At 46.7% G+C, this 26,505-nt stretch overlaps 1 protein-coding gene across 1 annotated transcript in view; it reads right to left on the bottom strand.

Annotated features, from left to right (window-relative positions):
- SLC7A7 (solute carrier family 7 member 7) overlaps positions 1-24,729 on the bottom strand; it is a gene marked incomplete at both ends in the record, with an annotated part of 46,254 nt that extends 21,525 nt beyond the window's left edge. The window contains one exon of the mRNA XM_080707392.1: positions 24,231-24,729. Within this exon, the coding sequence (XP_080563518.1) occupies positions 24,231-24,729 (499 nt within the window). The remainder of the gene's footprint in view (positions 1-24,230) is intronic.
- Positions 24,730-26,505: the final 1,776 nt, after the last annotated feature.

Genomic DNA, 26,505 nt, shown 5'->3' on the forward strand with positions numbered 1-26,505 from the left:
GGCCTCACTAAGTAGCTGAGTCTGTCCACGAAACTCCATCATACTGTCTCAGCCTCCCAAGTACTGGGATTACAAGTGCGCACGACCACGCCCGACTTCACACACATTTTTAAAGGTATCTTCTTTCTCATTTTCTCTGCCATATCCCTGCTGTCCTGAGGGATTCTCGCTGTACCTTAAGATCACCTTCCTTCCTGGCTTCCTTGATTCCTTCTTCCACGACTCCCAGAGTTGTGCTTTCACTCAGAGAGCAGCTGACCCTCCAACTTTTTTTCCTTTTCTGGGAACAGGACCATTTCGCTTACTCAGGCATCATGGGCGAGAGGCTCTGGCAAGAAGGCACAGGAAGCACGAACCCTAAGGGTCACTGGACCAGAGCCCTCCACCCCACGACTCACTCAGCACTTCAGTCCCAGCGGTGTGGCTCTTCTGAGGGAGTGAGCAGGCAGTGTACCAGGAGGCACACTGGAGTCCGCGGGATGCCTGAGGTGGCTTAAGAATGAGACTGGACGCAGTGTACCAGGAGACTCTCATGTCATGACACCCCTTCCCAGAGCTAGTTGGTCCTTGTAAATCAGATTTTTTATTTTTACTTATTTATTTATTAGCATTGGGGATTAAAGCTATGTTCTATCTCCAAGCTCACCTTTTTCTTTCTTGGTACTGAGAATTGAACCCAGGAGCATTCTACCTCTGAACATCCCTATCCCTTTTTTTGTGTGTGTGTGTGTGTGGGTGTGTGTGTGTGTGTGTGTGTGTGTGTGTATGTGTGTGATGTGTGTGTGTGTGTGGTACTGGGGATTGAACCCAGGGGCATTCTACCTCCAAGCTATACCTCCAGCCCTAGTTTTAATTCTTTATTTTAAAACAGTATCTCAGCCGGACATGGTGGCGCACGCTCATAATCCCAGCATTTGGGAGGCTGAGACTGGAGGATCGCAGTTCGAGGACAGCCTCAGCTACTTAGTGAGGCTCTCAGCAACTTAGTGAGACCCTGTTTCCAAATAAAATATAAAATGGGTCTAGGAGTATAGCCCGGAGGTAGAAAGCCTCTAGGTTCCACCCTTAGTACCACCAAAAAAAAAAAAAAAAAAAAAGAATAAAAAATTGGGCAGGGGGTGTAGCTCGGAGGTCAAATGCCTCTGGGTTCCATCCCCAGACCCGCAAAAAAATGAAAAAATTAAAAATAAATAAAACAGTATCTCACCAAGTTGCAGAGGGTCTCATTAAGCAGCTGAGGCTAGCCACGAACCTGTGATCCTCCTGTCTCAGCCTAACAAGTACAGAATTACAAGTCTGTGTCACCACCCTGCTTATTTTTTATTTTGAAATAGGGTCTCACTAAGCTGCTGAGGTTGGCCTTGAACCTGGGATTCCCTTAACTCAGCCTCCCAAGTATTAAGATTATATTTTATTTTTCAAACAGAGTCTCATTAGTCCCTGAGGGTCTGGTTACACTGCTGAGGCTGGCCCTGAACCTGTGATCCTCCTGTCTCAGCCTCCCAAGCATTGGGATTACAGAGTGTGCCACCATGCCCAGCTTAAATCAGATCCATATTATCTGCTCAGCTTGCAGCATCAGGGCTCCCTGAGAAGTTCCAATTTAGGGAAAACCCTGAGACAGTGTTTTCCATGGCAGTCTGTTGACCTACCTGCTTTGGGTATGTTATCTGAGGTAATCACTTAACGAAATAATCACATACTGAACAACTTTGACTAGAACAAGCCTAAACACTTCGCTGAACTTGGAGCTCCTCTCTCCTGGCCACACACAGACATCACTGGAAAAGCTTTAACACAGTCCAGGGCTGAGGGGCCACCCTGAACAAGGAAGCCAGGACATGTGGGGTGGAGCCCAGGCACCAGCATGTTGCTAAAAGCTCCCCCAGGTAAGCCAGGTGTGGTATCACACGCCTATAAACCCAGTACTTGAGAGGCTGAGATGGAAGAATCACGAGTTCAAGACTAGCCTCAACAATTTAATGAAACCCTGTTTCAAAATGAAAAATAAAATAGGACTGGGGGTGTAACTCAGATGTAGAACATCCCTGGGTTAAATCCCCTATACAACTCGCAAGGTGTGGTGGCGCATGCTTGTAATCCCAGTACTGAGGAGGCTGAGACAGGAGGATCACAGATTCATAGCCAGCCTCAGCTACTTAGTGAGGCCTTCTGCAACTTAGTGAGAACTTATTTCAAAATAAAAAATAAAAAATAGCTGGCATGGTGGCGCACACTTGTAATCCCCACACTTGGGAGGCGGAGACAGGAGGATAGTGCTGGTTCGGAGCCAGCCTCACTGGCTTAAGAGACCCTGTTTCCAAATAAAATATATATATAAAATAGGTCTGGGATTGTAGCCCGGAAGTAGAAGGGCTTCCAGGAACCCCAGTACCACAAAAAAAAAAAAAAAAAAACAGAGAGAAAGAATAAAAAATAGAGCTGGGGGTGTAATTCAGAGATAGAATGTCCCTGGGTTCAATCCTCAGTATCACCAAAAAAAAAGAAGTCTCATTCTCTAAGGCACCTCAGTTTTCTCTCAGCAAATCAAGTGACGACTGTTTTGTTTTTGCACACGTGTGTGTGTGTGTGTGTGTGTGTGTGTGTGTAGTGTTGGGGACTGAACTCAGGGGCTTTCTACCTCTAAGCTATACCCCCCCAGCCCTATTATATTCTTTGTTGTTTTATTTTATTTTGTGTTGCTGGGGATTGAACTGCAATAAGTAAGTAAATAAATAAATGAATGAACTGCTGAGACTGCTTTTGAACCTGCTATTCTCCTGTCTCCGACTCTCAAGTGTTGGGATGACAGGCACGTGCCCACACATCCGGCCTTGTTTTGTTTTTAAGCTCCCCAGGTCGTTCCAATGTGCAGCCAGGGTTAGGACTCACTGTCCCTGGCTCCTTCCCCGACCTCCCAAGTTTATCCCCTCAGATTCTTCTAAGACAGACAGACAGACAGAAAACAAGGAAAGGAGCGGCCAAGGGTGAACTTCAAGAGCCTTGAAGATCAAACCAGCACACAGCTCTGCCCTTTTAGCGCCTGGCATCAGGTTCATTCCCAAGTTGACACTGACCTCATCCTAGAAAGGACCCGAGGCTCTGGTGACAGCCTCCTTGTTAAGGTAAACGTGGGTCACCACCGCACCCCCAACTAAGACGGCTCTTGGGAAAACTCTTCTGGGGAAGGTCCTAGTTTGCAAGAAGAAGGTTCAAAGGGCAAAAATCAGTTGGAGGCCCAGCACCTGCTGTTCCGCCTCATTAGCCATGGTGCATTCTGCTGCGCGAGGACACGGACACGTGGCTGAAGCTCTCAGACAGATCCACAGAGATCCGAAGTCCTTTGCAGTCCACAAGTGACTCCGGGCAAGATGTCTGCCCTCCCCCTCTGTCCAGTTTCCACGGCAGCCTCAACCCTCTACCTTGAGACCCAAAGGGATGAGATGCTCTTCTCAGTCAACTTGAGCCTAGAACCAAATCTTCTGTGTATTCATCCAGTTAACAGTTACTGAAGAACCTACTAGAGCGCTTGCGATTCACTAGGGCCATGAGAGGGCGCAGCAAGTCTGCAGGCTCCCTGAAGAACAGCTCTGTCCAGAGGGCCCTCTGAATACATGCTTTGACTGACTAGTTCAAAAGGCCGACCGAAGGCACAGAAGGTAGAATGCCCTGTTAACAGAGGGCTAAACACCTAGACCAAAAGAATGCGTCACAGTACAGGGCAAGCTTAGGCAAAGAAAGAACAGAAATGTCCAACCATGCTAATGTGGGTCAAAACACCTTGGCTTTGAGGAAAGGACGGTTGGGTGAAACTGGACTCTTCCTGCTCCTCCTACTCCTCGCCCTCCTCCTTCAGTAGTGGGGATTGAACACAGAAACATCCTACCTCCGAGCTTACCACCAGCCCTATTTTATTTTTTATTTTGAAACATCATCTCACTAAGTTCTGATGGACTCACTAAGTTCCTGAGGCTGGCCTCAAATTTGCAATTCTCCTGTCTTAACCTCCCAAGTACTGTAATGACAGGCATGTACCACTCACTATACCAGGCTGAGTGAAGCTGAACTTCTGGACGCCTATTCCTGACTCTACCAAGAAAAAAGTTCCACCACTCCTGCAAAACAGGAAGAAAAATATCAGATTTCCTTTCTGATATCTGAGCTATTGTTAAAATTCAAACTGCTTTTTAATTCACCCAAAGACAGAATGTGAAAAGTTTTTAGAAATTAATAAATTCATATGATTATGAATACAATTTGCAGTAGTAACTTTTATTCACTTATTTTTTGGTGCTAGGAATTGAACCCAGGGGTATTCTACCTCCAAGCTACATCCCCAGCCCTTTTTGTTTTGAAAACAGGATCTCGCTAGGTTCCTCAGGGTCTTGCTAAATTGCTGAGGCTGGTCTTCAACCTGTGATCCTTATGTCTCAGTCTCCCATGGACTGAGATTATAGGGGCATGCCATCATGCCCAGCTGTAGCCAGCATTTATTTATTTATTTATTTATTTATTTATTTATTTATTTATTTGTGGTACTGAAGATTAAACTCAAGTGCATTCTACCTCTGAGCTACACCCCTAGCTCTATTTTATTTTTTATTTTAAAACAGGGTCTCACTAAGTTGCTAAAGTCCTCACCAAGTTGCTGAAGCTGGCCTTGAACCTGCAATCCTCCTGTCTCAGCTTCCTAAGGACTGGGATTACAGGTATGTGCCACCACACTCGACTAATAGTAGCCACTTTTGGTAGACAATTATGTGAGTTAATAATGTTATCTAGTTGGGCATGGTGGTGCACACTTGTAATCCCAGCATTTGGGAGGCTGAGACAGGCGGATTGCAGTTTAAAAACAGCCTCAGCTACTTAGTGAGCACCTTTGCAACTCAGCGAGACCCTGTTTCAAAATAAAGAATAAAAAATAGGGCTGGGGGTGTAGCTCGGAGGTAGAATGACCCTGGGTTCCATCCCCAGTACCACTAAATAAATAAATAAACAAATAAATAAAATCCTGTTGGGGTGTGTGTTGTGTGTGTGTGTGTGTGTGTGTGTGTGTGTGTGTGTGTGTTACTGGGAATTGAACCAAAGGGAATTTTACCTTTGAGCTACACTCATATCCCTGTTTTATTTATTTATTTTATTTTGAAATAAGGTCTTCAAGCCAGGCATGGTGACGCACACTTGTAATCCCAGCATTCGGGAGGCTGAGACCCAGAGGATCACGGTTCGCAGACAGCCTCAGCTACTTAGTGAGGCCCTCTACAATTCAGTGAGACCCGGTTTCAAAATAAAAAATATGGCAGGGGGTGTAGCTCGGAGGTCAAATGCCCCTGGGTTCCATCCCCAGACGCACAAAAAAAAAAAAAAAGAAAAAAAAAGAAAAAGAAAAAGAAAAGATATAGGGTCTTCACTAGCCAGGGGTGGTAGCACACACCTGTAATCCCAGTACTTGGGAAGCTGAGAAAGGAGGACTCCAGGTTTGAGGACAGCCTCAGCAACTTACGGAGATCCTGTTTAAAAATAAAAAGGACTAGGGGTATAGCCTAGAGGTAGAATGTCCCTGGATTTAATCTCTAGTACCAAAAAAAGGAAGGAAGGAAGGAAATAAATAAAGAGAAGAGTCTGTCTCACTAAGTTACTCTGTGCTGGCCAGGAACTTGTGACCCTCCTGGCTCAGCCTCCCAAGTACTGGAATTACAGGCATGCACAGCCACAACTGGCCCCTCTGTTTGGAGCCCTGTGAAGGTTCCAAGGTTAAGAGCCAGACCCCAGCCTTCGCACAAAAGTGAACAAGAACAATCACAAGAATTGGGCACTTTGAAAGTCACCAAATGGTAATTACCCATGCAGTCAGGGGGAGCAAAGAAGATGCAGGCAGGCGTTCCTGGACCACGGTTACCTGGACTGACTGTACAGAGGCTCGTGCTGGGGGTGGGGGGGAGACAGTAGTCTTGGCAGAGAGAGCAACACGTGATTACCCTGGCAATGAAGTCAGCAATGAGTGAAGTCATCCACTGGAATAAAAAACTAATCTAAGCAATCACTGGTAAATGATTTCAAGGTCTCTTAGCAACAGTAGACTATAGGGTCGTGACAGGACAGTTCTGAGAACACGCCTGCCAGAGGACAGTAAGGAGCAGAAACTGTTCACTCTCTTAAAACTCTCACTGTTTGAAGAGAAAAAGAGTAAACATATGATAGAAATAGAGATGACCCCTCTATGAGGTGGGGACCCCATTGTAAAGAAGAGGAAGCAGAAGCTAAAACACTGATCATCGCTTCAGCCCGGTCTGCCTGAGTCCACGCTCTGGCCTCCAGGCCGCCGGATACCCAGGCTGTTCAGGAAGAGAATGCTGACAGGGCATCCAACCATTCCAACCACGGAGGCCTTATTTCACCCACTCTTCCAGAAACATGCTCTCAGAACAACCTAAGGCAGGCTTAAGTCTCCCTCATAACATCCTTCCTCAACTGTAGCCCCTGCTGCTAAAGTAATCCCCAAGCAACTTAACTTGCTTTCAGAGCTGATCTCTCTCCCTCTCTCCCTCCCCCGCCCCCCCCCATCTCTTTCTCGGAATTACACAGGGTACCAAACCAGGGGCCCAGCACATTCTATCACTAAGATAGACCTTCTCAGAGCCAATTTTTTTGTGTGCTACTGGGAATTGAACCAAGGGACATTCTACCTCCAGCCCTATTTTTTTATTATTTTGAAACAGGGGCTCACTAAGTTACAGGGACCTCAGTAAGTATCTGTTGCTGGCTGCAAACCTGCCAACCTCCTGTCTCAGCCTCCCAAGTACTGGGTTTACAAGTGTGCTTTCCCATGCCTGGCACCTCTAGCCCTTTTTGTTTTATTTTTTTATTTTTTATTTTTTATTTTTTTGGCATGGTACTAGGGATTGAACCCAGGGGCATTCTACCTCCAAGCTACACCCTAGTCCTATATTTTATTCTTTATTTTAGCTGTGATCCTCCTGTCTCAGCCTCCCAAGTACTGATATTACAAGTGTGCCCCACCACACCATACTCTCTTTCTTTCTTTCTTCCTTTTTTTTTTTCTTTCTTTAATAGAGGCTCAGTAAGTTACTGATAGGTCTCACTAAACTGCTGAAGCTGGCCTCTAACCTGTGATCCTCCTGCCTCAGCTTCCCAAGTATGACCACACCAGGCTTCAGAGTCAATTTTCTTTCTTTCTTTCTTTCCTTCTTTCTTTCTTTCTTTCTTTCCTTCTTCCTTCCTTTCTTTCTTTCTTTCTTTCTCTTTTTCAGTACTGGGGGTGGAACCCAGGGGAATTCTATCTCTGAGCTACACTCCAAGCCCTATTTTTTTATTCTTTATTTTGAAACAGGTCTCACTGAGTTGCAAAGGGCCTCACTAAGTAGCTGAAGCTGGCCATGAACCTGCAATCCTCTTGTCTCTGCCTCTCAAATGCTGGGATTATAGGCATGTGCAACCACGCCCAGCTCTGAGTCAATTTTCTAAGAAGCATATCTAACCAGGTGTGGTGGCACACACTTGTAATCCCAGTACTTGGAAGGCTGAGACAGGAGGATCCCAGGTTGGCTGCCAGCCTCAGCTACTTAGCTGAGTTTCAGCTACTCAGTGAAGCCCTCCACAACTTAGTGAGACTGTTTCAAAAAAAAATAAAAAACAAAAATAGGGCTAGGGCGTAGCTTGAAGGTAGAATCCCCTTAGGTTCAATCCCCAGTCCCCCCAAAAAAATAAAATAAAATGCATATCTACATTCCTTTCCCTTCCCTTATCTCTACAAAGCAAGCCAAGAACTCCCCGTCCTCCAATCCCCATTAAAGTTCCTTTTACTCTCCCGAGTTGGGATCTATTAATACCAAATGGCATTTCATTCCTTATGCTCTTCCAGAAAGGCAACTTTTGAGTGTGAGCTCACCACCCCTAGCCGTGCAGCCTCATCTGTGCTCCTCTTCTACACTCTAACCACACTGCATGAGGATGGCTGCCCGTCTGTCTCTCCCACCCACCAGGAGCTACGGTAAGGGCAGAGCCGTGTAATCCTCATTCTTGTAGCCCTGGGCTGCGCCCAGAGCTAGGTACAAAGTGGACACTGAACATATATTGCTAAACAAATATTATTTCTGGAATTTCAGTGCCTTAAGAGAAAACCCACAGGGAAAGTCACTGGAGATCTCCGTTGATAAACCCAATGAACTACACTCAGTCCTTATCTAGTTTGACCTCTTAGCAGATCAGACGCTGTTGCTCACCCATCCTTTCTCAAGTCACTCTCCTCCACCCATTCTCTTCCACATGCCTTTGTTCTCCTGTTCTACAACCTAGTCTCAAAGTCATCTCATCTCCCTCAGTGTCAATTTCTATATAGTAATATTTCCCAAAAGTATATTATCAACTATCATGATTCCAGAAACATAAATATACAGCAACCTACTGGTTGGTTGTCAACTCAACATACCCACAACTGATCCCATCAATTTCTCTCAAACTATTGCTCCTCCAGTGTTCCCATATAAATAATTGGCGCCATCACCCATCCACCCATTTCTCCAAGGTAAAGACTGGGACATCTTATCATCATCAACCTCTGCTAAAGTTTGAGCAATGTACAAATCTCAACCAATTCCTTATCCCCAAAAGATGCCTCGAGGCCAAGTCATCATCATCTCTCACCAGGCTCAGCTTCCTAACTGGTCTCTGCTTTCAGTCCTGTGTATTAAAAAAGAAAAATCTTCCTAAAAATCACAAATTCTAAAAATCTAAGTCACAAATGTCACTCCTCTGCTTTAAAAGACTTAAGGGATCCGAGTATAGGTGCATGCCTGTAATCCCAGTACTTGAGAGGCTAAGACAGGAGGGTCACAGGTTCAAGGCCAGCCTCAGCAACTTAGCAAGACTTTAGGTAACTTAGTGAGACCCTGTTTTAAAAGCAAAAAATAAGAAGGGCCAGAGGTGTAGCTCAGAGGTAGAATGCTCGACTTTGACTCTCTACCTATTAAAAGGTAGGGACTATACCCCTCCTCATTTATTTATTTATTTATTTATTTATTTATTTATTTATTGGTACAGAGGAATTGGACCTAGGGGTGAAGTTCTGCCTCTGAACTACAGCCCCCAGTCCTTTTATCTTATTTTATTTTTGTGGTGCTGGGGGTAGAACCCAGGGGCTTTTCTACCTCCAGGATGGACTCTCAGACCTATTTTATACTTTATTTGGAAACAGGGTCTCACTAAGTTGCTGAAAGCCTCCCTAAGTAGCTGAGGCTGGCTTCGAACCTGTGCGATCCTCCTGTCTCAGCCTCCCAAGCACTGGGATTACAAGCGTGCGCCAACACGCCCGGTGTCAGCCCATTTTCTGTGTGTGTGACATTGAGATTGATCCCAGAGGCATTCTATCTCTGAGCTACACCACCAGCCCTATTTTTTTAGTTTGGTTTTTTTTTTCCCCCAGTACTGGGGATGGAACCCAGGGGCATTCTACCTCCGAGCTACACCCTCAACCCTATTTTTTATTCTTTATTTTGAAACAGGGTCTCATTGAATTGCAAGGGGTCTCACTAAGTTGAGGCTGTCCAGGAACTGTGATCCTCCTGTCTCAGCCTCCCAAATACTTGAGGTTACAAGGGTGCACCATGATGCCCAGCTCCCCAGCCCTATTTTTTATTTTTATTTTCAAACAGGGTCTCACTACACCAGGCATGGTGGTGCACACTTGTAATCCCAGTACTTGAGAGACTGAGACAGGAGGATCGCAGTTTGAGGACAGCCTCAGCTACATAGTGAGGCCCTCTGCAACTGAGACCCTGTTTCAAAATAAAGAATAAAAATTTGGGCTGGGGGTGTAGCCTGGAGGTCGAATGCCCCTGGGTTCAATCCTCGGTACCAAAAAAAAAAAAAAAAAAAAAAAAAAAACATGGTCTCACTAGTTTAATGAGAATCTCAGTACTTGCTGAGGCTGTCCTCAAACAAACCTGCAATTCTCCTGTCTCCACCTGCCAAGTACTAGGATTACAGGCATGCGCCACCATGCCCAATTCCCAAGCCCTTTTAAAGTTTTATTTAGAAGCAGTCTCACTAAATTGCGGAGGATCTCACTAGTTGCTAAGTGACCTTGACCTGGTCTCAGACTCCCAAGCATTAGGATTACAGGTGTGTACTACCACACCCAGCTAGTATCCCTCCTCCTGGTCATCTTCTGTGAATATTTCCACCCATAGAGCACAGGTGAAAAGATTCCCAAATTCTGCTGTGCTGTGAGGGAGCTAAACAAGTCGGTGTAGAAAGACCATAAGGAAGCCCTGGTACAACGTAAAACTTAAAAAAAAAAAAAAAAAAAAAAAGCCAGTTTAGCCCTCACCTCCCTCAGTGTCCTCCTGATCCATCCCCTGCCACCATCTGATCGCGCCCACGTGAGAGGCCTTGTGACAGAACTGGCCCGCTAAGCCTTTGCAGATTTCTGGGCCATGGGAACCATGAAAAAATAAAATGACTATTGTTTTCATCCACTAAATTTTAGAGGATTTGTTACACAGCATTAATAACTAGACAGGTTATAAACTGAGCAACCCATCCCTGAACCCCCATTCACCTCTGCAGCCCAACTCTCAGAATTTCCTACCTTAAATTTCCTACCTTACTGCGGCCCATCCGGAATCATTCACGCTCTTCTTTCTTGCCCTTACGCATTCATACATTCTGTGCTTGGTATCTCAAACACTTCTCTTCCCATTCTACCTTAATGCATTCTTCATATGCAGGTGTCAGGGAGTTTGTTACTACAGATTAAACCCAAGGACATTCTACCTCCCAGCTATATTTCCAGCTCTTTTTCATTTTGAAACAGGGTCTCACTAAGATGCTGAGGCTATGATCCTCCTGAATCAGCCTCCCAAGAACTAGGATTACAGGCATGTGCCACCACGCCTGGCCTAGAATCTTTTTTTTTTTTTTTTTTTCTGTGTGTGTGTGTGTGTCTGGGGATTGAGCCCAGGGACATTCTACCTCGAAGCTACATCCCCTGCCCTATTTTTTATTCTTTATCTTGAAAAAGGTCTCACTAAATTGCAGAGGGTCTCACTAAGTAGCTGAGGCTGTCCGGGAGCCACGATCCTCCTGCTCAGCCTCCCAAATGCTGGGATTACAAGCGTGCCCACCATGCCCGGCTCCTAAGTGGAATTTCTAAATTCTTGGGCTAGCACAGTTCTCCTGAGGCTCTACTGATACTTGCAAATCACAATACTCATCACAAATCTATTATAATCTTATATTAAGGTACCTATCTTGATCACTAGTGAACACATTCTCTCTCTCTAGTGCTATTTATTTATCTCTCTCTCTCCCTCTCTCTCTCTCTCTCCTCCCACTGCCTCTCTCTCTCTCTCTTTTTTTTTTTTTTGTGTGTGTGGTACTGGGGATTAAACTCAGGGGCATTCTACCTCTGAGCTCCATCTCTAGCCCTTTTTTTTTTTTTTTTGGTGGTACTGGGAATGGAACCCAGAGGCTTTCTACCTCTGAGCTATACTCTTAGACCTATTTTTTAATATACATATATATATATATATATATATATATATATATATATTTTTTTTTGGTGGTGGTACTGGGGTTCCTGGAAGCCCTTCTACCTCCAGTCTACACTCCCAGACCTATTTTTACATTTTTATTTGGAAACAGGGTCTCCTAAGCCAGCGCGCATGGCTGGCTTCAAACCAGCGGGATCCTCCTGTCTCTGCTTCCCAAGCGCAGGGATTACAAGCGTGCACCACCACGCCTGGCTTTATATTTTATTTGAAAACAGGGTTTCACTAAGTTGCTGAGAGCCTCACTAAGTAGCAGAGGCTGGCTTCAAACCTATACGATCCTCCTGTCTCAGCCTCCCAAGCATGGGGATTACAAGCGTGTGCCACCATGCCTGGCTCCCAACCCTATTTCTTATTCGTTATTTTGAAACAAGGCCTCACTGAGTTGCAGAGGGCCTAAGTAGTAGCTGAGGCTGTCCTCAAACCGCAATCCTCCTGTCTCAGCCTCCCAAATGCTGGGATTACAAGTGTGAGCCACCACGCCTGGCATCTCTCTCTCTCTCTCCCTCTCTCCCTCCCTCCCTTTCACTTGTATGAGTGCATGCATGCGCGCGCGTGCACACACACACACACACACACACACACACACACACCCCTCCATGAAGACAATGAGCGCTCAGAATAAGGCAAGTGCTTCACGAACATTTGTTACATGCTCAGTCTCCAGCCCTATTTATTTTCTAAGCTTAAAATGGGCACATCCACCTACTATCCTACAGATAAACTGCAAATTCCATATTACATCACCCTCCCTCTCCCTGTGAATGATGTCACTACCTACCAGTTGCCCAAACCAGAAGCCTCGTCTGTTCATTCTGAGAACCTTTCTTTTTTCTTTTTGTGACGGGGTCTCACTATATAGCCCAGGCTACCTGAGCTTGTGATCCTCTCACCTCGGCCTCCCGAGTAGCTGAGACTACAGGTGCGCACCACCAAGCCAGGCGTGTCCAAAGAATAGCAAACTCTTTCCTTGGTTTCTTTGCTGAGCATATAGTGAGTCCTAAAAGAGGCTCAGCCGTTACCAGCACAGAACTTACAGTCTGTGGGGACACAGATGCAGCTCGGTGGCTGAGTGCACTGAGCAATCACAAGGCCTGGGTTGGATCCCAGGACAAAAGAACCAGACTAGTGGAACTCTACTCCACATCCTCCTCTCCCTTACACCCGACATCCCAATAAGCCTCACTGGTTATACTGATTATAAATTGTCAGCTATTCTCAGATCTGTTCTTTCCTGTTCACCCCAACTGCAATGGCCCTAGTTGCAGCTGCCGCCATTTGCTGGCTGGATTGCTGCAAGAGCTTCCTACTGGTGCGTCTGCCTCAGCCTCGTCCCTATATTCCATCCCAGTCATACCACTCCCCTGCCTAGAATCCTTCATTGGACGCCAGACACGGTGGCACAGGCCTTGGGGGCCTGAGAAAGAGGATCGCAGCCTCAAAACCAGCCTCAACAACTTAGTGAGACCATGTTTCAAGATAAAAAATAAAAAAGCTCAGAGGTAGAATGCCCTTGAGTTTCATCCCTAGTATCAAAAAATAAAAATCCTTCATTGGGTCTTCATGTGCTTTGAGATAAATCTAAATCTAAGCCCTTCAAGGAAAGTGCCCCTTGTATTCTAACCCCTTGGCTCCCTTTGCCCCCTGATATCCCACAAGCTCAGGCATACCCAATGGCCCCACATTTCTTCTCAGATTTGTGCCCTTCCACTGCCTTTCCCTCTACACTGCCTACAAAATTCTGTCCCTGTCTTCTTCAGTAGATATGTATTGAGTACCAAACAGAAGCCAGGCAGTAAGGCAGGTGCCAAAGATTCAGCAATGAACAAAGTTCTGACTCTCATGACATTTACATCCAAGAGGCAAAAACAGACAATAAACAAGTAAATAATTAATGCCCAGTGGTAATTAATGCTATAAACAAAACAAAACAGGGAGCTGGGGGTACAGTCCTATGGCAGAGCAGTAGCCTAGCACATGCAAGGACCTGGGTTTGATCCTCAGAAAAAGAAAAGAACAAAACAGGATGAGGAACTGAGTGACCACGTGTTTCGTGATGGATGGGGGGGGGGTGCACGCATGCACACACAAATGCACTCGCACATGCTGAGGACTGAACCAGGGCCTCACATGTGCTGGCTGTTCCACTGAGTTACATCCCCACACCCAAGAAGTGACCACTTTAGATAGGTCTCTGAAGCCAGCCATCGTGGCCGACGCCTGTAATCCCAGTACTTGGGAGGCTACAGCATGAGGGCTACAGCCAGCCTTCGCAACTTAGTAAGACCCTGTTTCAAAATAAAAATAAAATAGGTCTGGGGTATAGCTCAGAGGTAAAATGTTCCTAGATCCAATCCTCAGTACAACAACAACAAAAAATAGGTGTCTTTAAGCGAATGTTTGTGCAAAAAAATGACTGAGAGAATATGCTCTAAGGATATCTGAGGACAGAGACCTCCTGGCAGAAGAAAAAGGCACTGTCATGGTTTGGGATCTAGAATGACCCCAAAGGTCCATGTGTTGACAGCATGGTCCCCAATGCAGCAAGGCTCTGGGGTGGGGCTTCCAGCCCATGACTGCATCATGAGGGCTCTGGCCTCAGCCGCAGATCAACAAATTTGATGGATTAACCCACTGATCATAAAATGGCCTATTGGGAGGCAGGACCTAGCTGGAGGATGAAGGCCGTGGCGGACTGCCCCACAAGGCTCATCTTTCCCGGCCCCTTCCTCTCTCCTGATCCCTGGTGCCGAGAGCAGAGCAGCTTTCCCCCCACTCCGCCATGAATTTCCACCATGATGTTCTGCCTCACAACAGCCCAGAGCAACAAAATGGGCCAGCTGTGGACTGAGACTCAGAAACCATGAGCAAAAATAAACAAATGCGTCCTCTACAGTGTTCTTGTCAGGTATTTTGGTCACAGTGACACAGAGCTAACAAACAAAAGTGCCAAGCCTCTGAGGCACAGACATGCCCGGCGAATGTCAGGAAAAGTGAGAAGACTGGCATAGCTGGACAGAGAAAGCGGGGCGACACAAGTCTGAACGGAGTGGAGAAGCCATTAAGTCATGGGAGAGATCTGGGTGCTTCACCACAGCCTGGTTCCCTTCGTCTTTCTGCACTAAGGCAGACAGCAAGCCCTATACCCCCCCCACCCCTTCTGGAACCCACCACCTGAGCTCAGCTTGACTGATTTTGCCCATCTCCTGTGCCACGCTGCAAGTTATCCACATTTTACAGAGTCTGTGCATTCAGTAAGGATTTCTCAGCCAGGTGTGGTGATGCATGCCTGTAATCCCAGGCAACAGGAATCCCAGGAAATAGGAATCCCAGGAAATAGGAAGATGCTAGGTTTGAACCCAGCTCCAGCAATTTAGCAAGGCTCTCAGCAACTTAGCAAAACTATGTTTCCAAATAAAAAATAAAATCAGTCTGTGGATATATGAATTGGTCAGAGGTAGAATACCTCTGGGTTCAATCCCCAGCACCACACACACACAAAAAGATTTCTTGAGCAGTCAAAACTTCCTTCCTTTGTTCTAGTTCCAAATCCTACAAGCGATTTCATTATGCAATTGGTTTCCCAGTGACTGTGCTTCCAGGAAGAAGGTGCCTTGATAGTGAACACCTGCGTTCTGGGCATCAGAAATTGCATGAGTGTGCTCACCATTGTACTAATAAACTGGTATTATCATCCACGCATCAACTTCTTTTTATAGGTAAGTGTGATTCAGCTGCCAGGAAAATGATACAATCTAGGTTATGATGACCAAAGGCACTGCTCATGGAAGGGCATGTGAGCAGCCCAGCACAAGCCCCAGCGGCCCCACTACCCATCCACCACTCATGCCGTCTCCCTTATCACCCCCACGTACAGAAGATCAAACACTCAGCTTCACCTAAGAGCACATGTGTGCATATGCGCTCACCCCCGCCCCATCTTAGAAATCCCACTCGTAACTATTTCTTTTTATTTATGGGGGGGTACTGTGTATCAAACGCAGAAGCATCCTGCCTCCGAGTATGCCTCCAGCCCATTTTGTATTTGTTGTTGTTTTCTTTTGAAATAGGGTCTCATAGCTTACTGAGAGTCTCCTCAAGTTGCTGAGTCTGGTCTTGAAGCTGCGATCCTCCTTTTCTCAGCCTCCCAAATACTGGGATTACAGGCACGTGCCACCACACTCAGCTTGCAACTATTTCTTTGTCCATCTTCTCATCTCTGTTCCCAAGGCCACAATCTCAGCAGGTCTCCATCATCCTTCACTTGGACTCGGGTTTCAGGTCCTAACCAGTCTCTCCACCTTCTCTCTCTCCCTTTTTCCAAAAACACTCTCCATGTGGCCACGAGAGTTCTCCTTCTAACCAATTCACATCATTTCAATATCTCCAGCCCCTTATGCCCCACCCTTCTACATACATCAGTAGCTTCCCCCGCCTTCAGGATCAAGCCCAACCTGTTCAGGCATGATGTAAAACCCTCTGTACCTGAGCCACCTCCTCACCCCTCTGCCACCCCACATTCCAGACATACCAACTACCTACAGTTATCTGAATACTCTGCGCCATTTTGCACTGCTACATCTTTGCACATGCAGGCACCTCTGTGCGAAATGTTCTAGAAGACAGCTATGTGTCTTCTCAACATTCGGCTCAGATAGCATGGTCTCTGTAGTCTTCCTAAACTCTCTTCCCACGCAAAAATAGTCATCTCAGAGCCAGGCGTGGTGGCGCACGCTTGTAATCCCACCATTTGGGAGGCAAAGACCGGAGGATCGCGGCTCGCGACAGCCTCAGCTACTTAGTGTAGGCCCTCTGCAACTCGGTGAGACCCTGTTTCAAAATAAAGAATAAAAAATTGGGCAGGGGATGTAGCTCAGAGGTCAAATACCTCTGGGTTCCATCCCCAAACCCGCAAAAAAAAAAAAAAATAGTCATCTCACCCCTTTGGTGCCTCTGTCGCCGCACTTATTGTATTGACAACTAGTTGTTAACAAATCCCTCTTAGACTAGAGTTCTTGGATGGAAAATGTCATATATTATTCTCCAAAGTAAAATGCCTAGTATGTAACATGCCATAAATAAATATTTCATGAGGGATAGAATGAATAAGAGTTCTCTATTAATGCCCCTCTCTTGCTAAATCTAAAGATTTCGCCCAAAGCGTTACTTAAGCTAAACAGAATGTCCTCACAGGACTCCGCGTCTGACAGTGCTAGGGACTTAGTAAACAGTAGCTGAAGGAATAAACCCATGACTCATACATGTCACTGAATTCTTACCATCTTGGTTGCCCTTCTGAACTCTCTTCCAGATCTCTGTCTCTCTGAAGTTATTAAAGATAGGACAAAGTCCAGATGCTGCCTATGCAGTAATAGCTCATTTACCTAACCATGACCACACAGGAGAAAGCCAAATAGCAGGAAAAGAAAAAGGCTTACAAGTAGCCAAAAAAGACATTCCTTTTTTGGTACTGGGGATTAAACCCAGGGGCATTCTATCTCCAAGCTATACCCCAGCCCTTTTTATTATTTGTTTTGTTTTGTTTTTGGTAGTACTGGGGATGGAACCCAGAGGCTTTCTACCTCCGGGCTGTACTCCCAGACCTATTTTATATTTTATTTGGAAACAGGGTCTCACTAAGTTGCTGAGAGCCTAAGTAGCTGAGGCTGGCTTCAAACCTGGAAGATCCTCCTGTCTCAGCCTCCCAAGCGCGGGGATTACAAGCGTGCACCACCATGCCCGGCTTTATTATTTGTTTTGAAACAGGGTCTCACTAAATTGCCAAGGCTGGCCTCGAACCTGGGATCCTGTCTCAGCCTCCCAAGTACTGGGATTACAGGTGTGCACAAATCACCTGGCTGAAAGAGAATAATTTTAAGCAATAACCAGTGCTTTATACTGAATCTCTTTGGGTTTGTTTGTGGGCAGGATCTTGCCATGTTGCCCAGACTGACCTTGCACTTCTGAGTTCAAGTGATCTTCCTGCCTCCGAGCAGCTGGGACTATAGTACAGGCACACAGCACCAGCCCAGATTCACCCAATCTCATTTCATTCCCCCCACAGCCTGGAAGTAAAGTCACTGCACCTTGCACCTCCAATCACACAGCTACTGAGCTCAGCCTCAAACACGAGTCTGGTACGCTATTCACTCTGCCAGACTTGTCTCAAATGTATGTCACGAGTCCACCCGCAAACCTCAGGCCTTTTACAGGCTGGGGAGGGAACTCTGCAAACTCATCATAACTGCGGCTACTTTGCGTGTGTTCATGTAAGGGCGTATACTGTGCGTGCATGATCACGTGGGTGCTCAGGGGGTTGAGTACGTCTCTACTCCCAAATTAGAAGCAGCAGATTAAAAAGGAGTGACTGGTGCAGGTAGGCATGATGCCAGAATCAAGAATGACAGCTGTCAGAGACGGCACATAGAGAAACCAGAAAAGAATAAAACCTGAAGAACTCAAGTCGGGCCAGCAGGCTGAGGTCACTGAGGAAGCAAACATCGTTCCCCACCCTAGTGACCAGCGGCCCGGGAGATCCCACAGGCCTAGAACTAGATGTGTGACGGAGGCCCTGAGTCATCAAGGGAAACGTCAAATTATGAAGGCAGGCAGACACGTCATTGGGGTATTTGGGGGGTTTTTTGTTTTTTGTTTTTTTGGTAGTACTGGGGTTCCTGGAAACCCTTCTACTTCTGGGCTACACTCCCAAACCTATTTTTATACTTTATTTGGAAACAGGGTCTCCTAAGCCAGCGAGGCTGGCTTCGAACCTGCGTGATTCTCCTGTCTCCGCCTCCCAAGCTCGAGGATTACACGCATGCGCCACCACGTTGCCGGGTGTGGTGTCAAACACTTGTAATCCTGCACTTGGGAGGCGGAGACAGGAGGATCGCGCAGGTTCGAAGTCAGCCTTGCTGGCTTAGGAGACCCTGTTTCCAAATAAAATATAAAATAGGTTTGGGAGAGTAGCCCAGAGGTAGAAGGGTTCCATTCCCAGTGAGAGAGAGAGAGAGAGAGAGAGAGAGAGAGAGAGAGAGAGAGAGAGAGAGAGAGAGAGAGAGCAGTAAAGATAGTTCAAATAATAGAATTCTGGTGCCTAAAGTGATACAGTCATTGGGAGGCTGAGACCAGAGGATTGCAGTTCAAGTCCCTCTGCAACTCAGTAAGACCCGGTTTCAAAATAAAGAATAAAAAATAGGGCAGGGGGTGTAGCTCAGAGGTCGAATGCCCCTGGGTTCCACCCCCAGACCCGCAAAAAAAAAAAATAAGTAGATGAACCAGGCACAGTGGTGCATGCCTTTAATCCCAGTATTTGGGAGGCTGAGACAGGAGAATCACAGGTTCTAGGCCAGTGTGCAATAATTTAGTGAGGTCTTATTTAAAAATAAAAAGGGCTAGAGGTAGCCGGGCGTGGTGGCACACGCTTGGAATCCCAGCACTTGGGAGGCTGAGACAGGAGGATCGTGCAGGTTCAAAGCCAGCCTCAGCTACTGAGTGAGGCTCTCAGCAACTTAGTGAGACCCTGTTTCCAAATAAAGTAAAAAAAATAGGGAGTATAGCCTGGAGGTAGAAAAGCCCTTGGGTTCCACCCCCAATACCACAAAAAATAAAAAAAAAGAGGGGGCTAGAGGTGCCAGGTGTGGAGGTACAGGCCTGTAATCCTAGTACCTGGGAGGCTGAGAGGTTCGAGGATAGTCTCAGCAAGTAGCAATACTCAGTAACCTAGTGAGACCCTGTTTAAAATTTTTAAAGGATGGGGGTGGAGGTAGAGCTTAGATTGAACCTCTGGGCTCAATCCCCATTTGAGCTGCAGGTGTAGCTCAGGGGTTAGAAAGCCTCTGGGTTCAATTCCCAGTACTATAAAAAAAAAAATACTTAAATGGAATGATGATCCCTCTCTAATACACACCTACATCTGAGGTGGCCCAAGACTAATCCTAAAATTAGTCTCGCCAATGAGTAACCTACCAGATCATCCACAAGCCATGCAAGAGAAACTACAGATGTGTGGTGTGTGTGTGTGTGTGTGTGTGTGTGTGTGTAAGTAACTTAACTAGGGATTGAACCCAGGGGCATTTTACCTCCAAACTATACCCCTAGCCCTTTTCAGTTTTTATTTTGAAACAAGGTCTCACCAGGTTGCAGGGGGCCTGGCTAAACTGTTGTCTTTGAGCCTGCAACCCTCCAGACTCCACGTCCCAAGTACTGGGCTTAAGGCCTGCGCCACGGCGTCCAGATCATATTTAAGCCCTCAGGGGGGAAACCCCTGTCTTGCAACACAAGGCAGTGCCTTCCACTCTCACTAACAGCGGCCATACGTGACAAACATCCCATATATGGAAACAAGTTTGAGTCGTACACACGGATGCATAAAACACAGCAGGACCCCACAGCAGACAGCCAGTTATCTGCACAACAGTGAAATCAGCGAGGCTGGAGAGGAAACTGACTACATGGAGTGATGAAGTTGAGAAAGAGCCGGGCGTGGTGGTGCACGCTTGCAATCCCAGCATTTGGGAGGCTGAGACAGGAGGATCGTAATTCACAACCAGCCTCAGCTACTTCTAGTGAGGCCCTTTGCGACTCAGTGAGACCCTGTTTCAAAATAAAAAATAAAAAATAGGGCCAAGGGTGTAGCTCGGAGGGAGAATGCCCCTGGGTTCCATCCCCAGGACTGCAAAAAAAAAAAAAAAACTTGAAAAAGTCAAGCATGATGGTGGTGTACTCTAGTAATCCTAGTATCTGAGAGGCTGGGACAGGAGGATCATAGATTTGAGGCCAACCTCAGCAATATAGTGAGTCACTCTGCAACTTAGTGAGATCCTGTTTCAATATAAAGAATAAAAGAAGTCTAGGGTGCAGCTCAGAGGCAGAATGTGTCTGGGTTTCATCCCCAGTACCACAAATAAAAAGAAAGAAATTGAAAATGAAAAGAGCATAAGGTTGAACCAATGAGCAACCGCACCCAGTACAAACCCCTGCGTACCTGGCTGCTGCCGCCGCCCTTAAAGAATGTCTGTGCTTCTTCACTGCTGGGGGATGGCTTCTCCTAGGTCCTGGGCTTTCCCAGGCTGGAAGAGCATGTTTCTTTTCTTTTTTATTTATTTTTTGTTTTTTGCAGTACCTAGGGGCATTCTAGCTCTTAGCTACATCCTCAGACCTATGTTTTATTCTTTATTTTGAAACAGGGTCTCACTAATTGCAGAGGCTGCTGTGAACCTGTGATCCTCCAATCTCAGCCTTGTACTGAGATTACACGTACTTGGGCCACCACGCCTGGCGTGACAGGGCGTTTTTCAAGACCAGGGGCACCTGAGGGATGGGGCCGTAGAAGATCATCCTCTTAGTACCCCAACATGTCTTCACTGAATGCACAGATCTAAATAATATCTTACATGACCTGTAATCCCAGTACTTGGAGGCCCAGACAAGAGGATCGCAGGTTCAAGTACAGCCTCAGTAACACAGTAACACTCAGCAACCTAAAGAGACTTTGTTTCAAAACAAAAAATAAAAAGGGCCCAGACTCAGCAAGTAGTGAGACTCTCATCAACCTAACAAGACCCAGTTTCAAAAATAAAAATAAAATAGGGCTGGGAGTATAGCTCAGAGGTAGAAAGCCTCTGGGTCCAATCCCTAGTACCACACATGGGGAAAAAAAAATTTTTTTAAAGCAAAAATGAAATAGGGCTGGAGATGTAGCTAGGAGGTAGAATGCCTCTGGGTTCAGTCCCCAGTGCGACACACACACACACACACACAACACACAGCCTCAGCAACTAAACAAGGCTCTCAACAACTTAGTGAGGCCCTGCTTCAAGATAAAAAATAAGCCAGGTGTAGTGATGTATGCTTATAATCCCAACATTTGGGAAGCAGAGACTGGAGGATCACAGTTTGAGGAGGATCGCAGTTCACGGACAGCCTCAGCCACTTAGCAATGCCCTTCACAATTCAGTGAGACCCTGTTTCAAAAAATAAAAATACTAAAAAAAAAAAAAGCGGGGGGAAGGCTAAAGGTGAGCTCAAAGGTAGAATGCCACTGGTTCAATTCCCAGTACCCTCGCCGGGCGTGGTGGCGCACACTTGTAATCCCCGCGCTTGGGAGGTAGAGACAGGAGGATCGCGCAGGTTCAAAGCCAGCCGTGCGCGCTGGCTTAGGAGACCCTGTTTCCAAATTAAAATGTAAAAATAGGTCTGGGAGTGTAGCCCGGAGGTAGAAGGGCTTCCAGGAACCCCAGTACCACCAAAAAAAAAAAAAAAAAAAAAAATTCCCAGTACCCAAAACAAAATAAATAATTAAATATTTTACCCAGCATCATAAAAGTAATTATAGTATTTTACTTGTAAGATGGAGAGAAGCCGGGCGTGGTGGTGCACACTTGTAATCCCCGCACTTGGGAGGCTGAGACAGGAGGAGCGCGCAGGTTCAAAGCCAGCCTCAGCTACTTAGTGAGGCTCTCAGAGACACCCTGTTTCCAAAAAATGTATACAATAGGCCTGGGAGGTAGAAAGCCCCTAGGTTCCATCCCCAGTACCACAAAAAAAATAAAATAAAACTTTAAACCAGACATGGTGGCACATGTTTGTACCCAGTACTTGGGAGGCTGAGACTGAAGAATCACAGGTTCACAGCCAGCCTCAGCTACTTAGTGAGGCCCTCCGCAACTTAGTGATACCCTGCTTCAAAATAAAGACTAAGCCGGGTGTGGTGGCGCACGCTTGTAATCCCTGTGCTTGGGAGGCAGACAGGAGGATCGCAGTTCGTGGACAGCCTCAACTACTTAGTGAGGCCCTTTTCAAGTCAGTAAGTCCCTATTTCAAAATAAAGAATAAAAAATAGGGCTGGGAGTGTAGCAGAGGTAGAATGCCAATGGGTTCTATCCCCAGTATAAGAAAAAAAAGAAAGAGAAAGAAAAAAAGAAAGAAAGAAAGGAAGGAAGAGGGAGGGAAGGAAGGAAGGAGAAGAGAAGAAAAGAGAAGAAAAGAAGAAAAGAGAAGAGAAGAGGAAAGATAGATCGGGCTGGGGGTTTAGCTCAGAGATAGAATGCCCCTGGGTTCAATCCCTAGTACAGCAATAAAATAAAATAAAACTCTAGCGCCCACAGAAATACTCATGCAAGCTGCCTACAAGAAACTCATTCCATCAAAGAATAAAAATAAAGGATGGAAAAAAGATATATCAAGCAGGACTGGGAAGAAGTAGGACCTTTAAGAAGTGGGACCTAATTAGAAGTTTCTGGTCCTAAGGGGCAATGTCCTTGAAGAATATATTAGGCACCTAGTCCCGCATCTTCCTCCTTCATCTGGCCATGGGGTGAATGGGCTTCACCACGTGCTCTCACCAAGATGTACCAAATCAGGCTTAAAAGCAACAGAGCCAACGACCATGGGCTAATACCTACAAAAATGAGAGCCAATAAACCCTTCCTCTTATCTTTTCTTGTTTTTTTGGCTTTTGTTTTTTGTTTATTTTGTGGGTCTGGAGATGGAACCCAGGGGCATTTTACCTCCGAACTACACCCCCTGCCCTATTTTTTATTCTTTATTTTGAAACCAGGTCTCACTGAGTTGCAGAGGGCCTCACTAAGTAGCTGAGGCTGTCCGCGCAATCCTCCAGTCTCAGCCTCCCGAATGCTGGGATTACAAGCGTGCACCACCACGCCCAGCTGTTTGTTTTTTTGGGGTGTGTGTGTGTGTGTGTGTGTGTGTGTGTGTTACTGGGGATTGAACCCAGGGACATTCTACCTCTAACCTACACCTCTAGCCCTATTTTATTTTGCAACAGAGTCTTGCTAAATTACCAAGCCTGCCCTCAAACCTGTGATGCTCTTGTCTCAGCCTCCCAAGTACTGGGATTATAGGCATGCACCACCATGCCTAGCAACACCTCTAATTCTCTAATTTTTTTTTTTTTTCCGGTACTGAGGATGGGACCCAGGGGCATTCTACCTTTAAGCTACACTCCCAGCCCTATTTTTTATTCTTTATTTTGAAACAGGGTCTCACTAAATTGCAGAGGGCCTCGCTAAGTAGCTGAGGGTGGCCACAAACCCGAATCCTCCTGTCTCAGCCTCCCAAATACTGGGATTACAAGCATGTGCCAGGCTCGATACATCTAATATGTATTTTTTACTTTTCTACATAAATCTCTATGTCCCTGAAAAAAAAATATTATTAAAACACCCACACTTCCTAAAGCAATCTACAAGGTACTGCATTTCCTGTAAGAATACGAATTATAGCCAGGCGTGGTGGTGTACGCTTGTAATCCCAGCATTCGGAAGGCTGAGACCAGAGGATCGCGATTTCTGGACAGCCTCAGCTAATTAGTGAAGTTCTCTACAACTTAGTGAGACCCTGTTTCAAAATAAAGAATAAAAAATAGGGCAAGGGGTGTAGCTTGGAGGTTGAATGTACCTGGGCTCCATCCCCAGACCCGCAATAAATAAATAAATAAATAAATAAATAAATAAATAAATAAATAAGGCTGGGGGTGTAGATCAGAGGTAGAATGCCCCTGGGCTCAATCCCCAGTAACATACGCACGCACACGCACAGTATTGGAGGCCTCGTTCCAAGGCCTCGATGCTGCCTGCTGGACTCACATCCCCACCTGGCCCTGTCCTCCACCCACCGCTCCTGCCCATCCCCACTCACAGATGCAGGCAGCGGCCAGCAAGCGGCCGGCAGCATAGGGAGTGTTGCAGCTCCCGAAGAAGGGCTGCACCATGTAGTTGGCAAAGGTGATGGCAATGACAGCCTGGCTGGTGGGTTCGATGATGAGCAGGGAGGTCCAGAGGCGGATGAAGGCAAGTAGTCCCCCAAAGGCTTCCAGGATATAGGCATAGCTGGCTCCAGATTTCTTAATGGTGGTGCCCAGTTCCGCATAACAAAGTGCTCCGAAGACTGAGAAGAGGCCCCCGACAGCCCAGATGACCAGGGAGAGGCCGAAGGAGGCACTGTACATGAGCACACCCTTGGGGGAAACAAAGATTCCCGAGCCAATCATGTTCCCCACAATCAGGCACACGCCGTTAAGCAGCGAGATCTCCTTCTTCAGCTTTACCTGCTCGGACCCTGGGCTGGCCCCATCGCCCACAGGGGAGGCATCCGCCTCCTGCTGAGAGGCCACTTCATACATGCTGCTGTTGACCATGATGGAGGAGAGAAAAGACTTCACCAGCTTCCTGGCATTGCCCTTTAGAGAAGAAAGAAGACAAGGTATAGGGGTGGTTGGTGATAACCAACCTCCCCCTACCCCACAGGGGCCAGTATGAGCAGCCCACACACCACATCTGAGACCTCTCTCTCGCTTCCCACCTTGGAATAACCCCTTCTCCAGCTGGCTCAGCTAAACGACCCCAACTTAAATTTTGTGGGGTTGTGTGTGTGTGTGTGTGGTACTGGGGATGGAACCCAGGGCATTCGACCTCAAAGCTACACCCCCGGCCCTGTTTTTTATTCTTTATTTTGAAACAAGGTCTCACTAAGTAGCCGAGGCTGGTTGCGAACTGCGATTCCCCCATCTCAGCCTCCCAAATGCTGCGATTACAAGTGTGCACCATCACACCTGGCTTCCCAACTTAAATGTTTATGAGAAGGCACTTGTTCCCAAAGAGAAAGCATCTGTCTCCCATCATTAGGATTCAGCCCACGAGATTTACCAGCTAGGAAACTAAATTCCAACCCGCTGTGATAGGAGCCTGCTGGCATACAAGACAGAGATGGGGGTAGTTTGGCAGCTCCCAGGTATAACTATAGTGGTTTGAGCAAGAGTTTTCACATTATCTAAAAAGTGTGTCCTCCCTCCAATCTCAGTCTCACCTGTTACCTGTGCTGAGATGCAACAGGAGGAACCAAGTTTGCAAGCAGCTAATCTGCGGGATCTCCCCACAGCCCTGCTCTTCCCCCCCCCCCCCCAACAACTCTACCTCTGGCAAATCTAAAGGCTTCAGAGATTTTCGGCTGGAAACTCACAGCCATCTCCCTGCTCAGGGAGCATCCATTAACAACGTCCAGCTGGGGTCTTCAACCCTGGCAAAGCCCAAGCAGCCCCTCCTATCCTGAAGGGAGACACCGCACCTCTATCTGTTGCATTTCCCTTCCCAGAAACTTTCAGTCTCTACTATCCCAGGCCTCCTGCCATCAAAGCCCTCATCACAGGAGCCGGGCGTGGTGGCACACACTCGTAATCCCAGCATTCGGGAGGCTGAGACAGGAGGACCACGGTTCGCGGCCAGCCTCAGTTACTTAGGGTGAGGCCCTTTGCAACTCAGTGAGACCGTTTCGAAATAAAGAATAAAAAATAGGGCCGGGAGTGGTGGCGCACGCTTGTAATCCCCGTGCTTGGGAGGCGGAGACAGGAGGATCGCGCAGGTTCGAAGCCAGCCAGCCATGCTGGCTTAAGAGACCCTGTTTCCAAATATATATATATATATATATATATATATATATATATATATATATATATATGTCTGGGAGTGTAGCCCGGAGGAGAAAGGGCTTCCAGGAACCCCAGAACCACAAAAAAAAAAAAAAAAAAGGGCTGGGGGTGTAACTTGGAGGTAGAATGCCCCTGGGCTCCATCCCCACTACTGCAAACAAATAAAAAAAAGCCCTCATCACCCAAAACTGTCTAGGTGACCCAAAATGGGTCATCTCTAAGTTCACCCTAGAGATGGCAGCAGTTTATGATGGCGCCCCTCTCCCGGCCACCTCCCGGAGTTGCCATTGGAGACACATTTACCACCCAAAACCAAGGCAAGCAGACGCCGAAACCAGGCAGCGGATGCAGGAAAACACAGCAGGGGACTGAGATGGACATAGGAAAGGCCAGTCGGGCAAGGGAGACAGGTACTAAGCAAGGCAAGAGGCACTCTGGAGAGGGACAGCCTGGACGCTGCAGAGCAGCAGAGAGGTCAGCACGGGGCGT

The sequence above is a fragment of the Muscardinus avellanarius genome (genome assembly GCF_963383645.1).
Source record: "Muscardinus avellanarius genome assembly, chromosome: 12".
Taxonomy (NCBI): Eukaryota; Metazoa; Chordata; class Mammalia; order Rodentia; family Gliridae; genus Muscardinus; species Muscardinus avellanarius.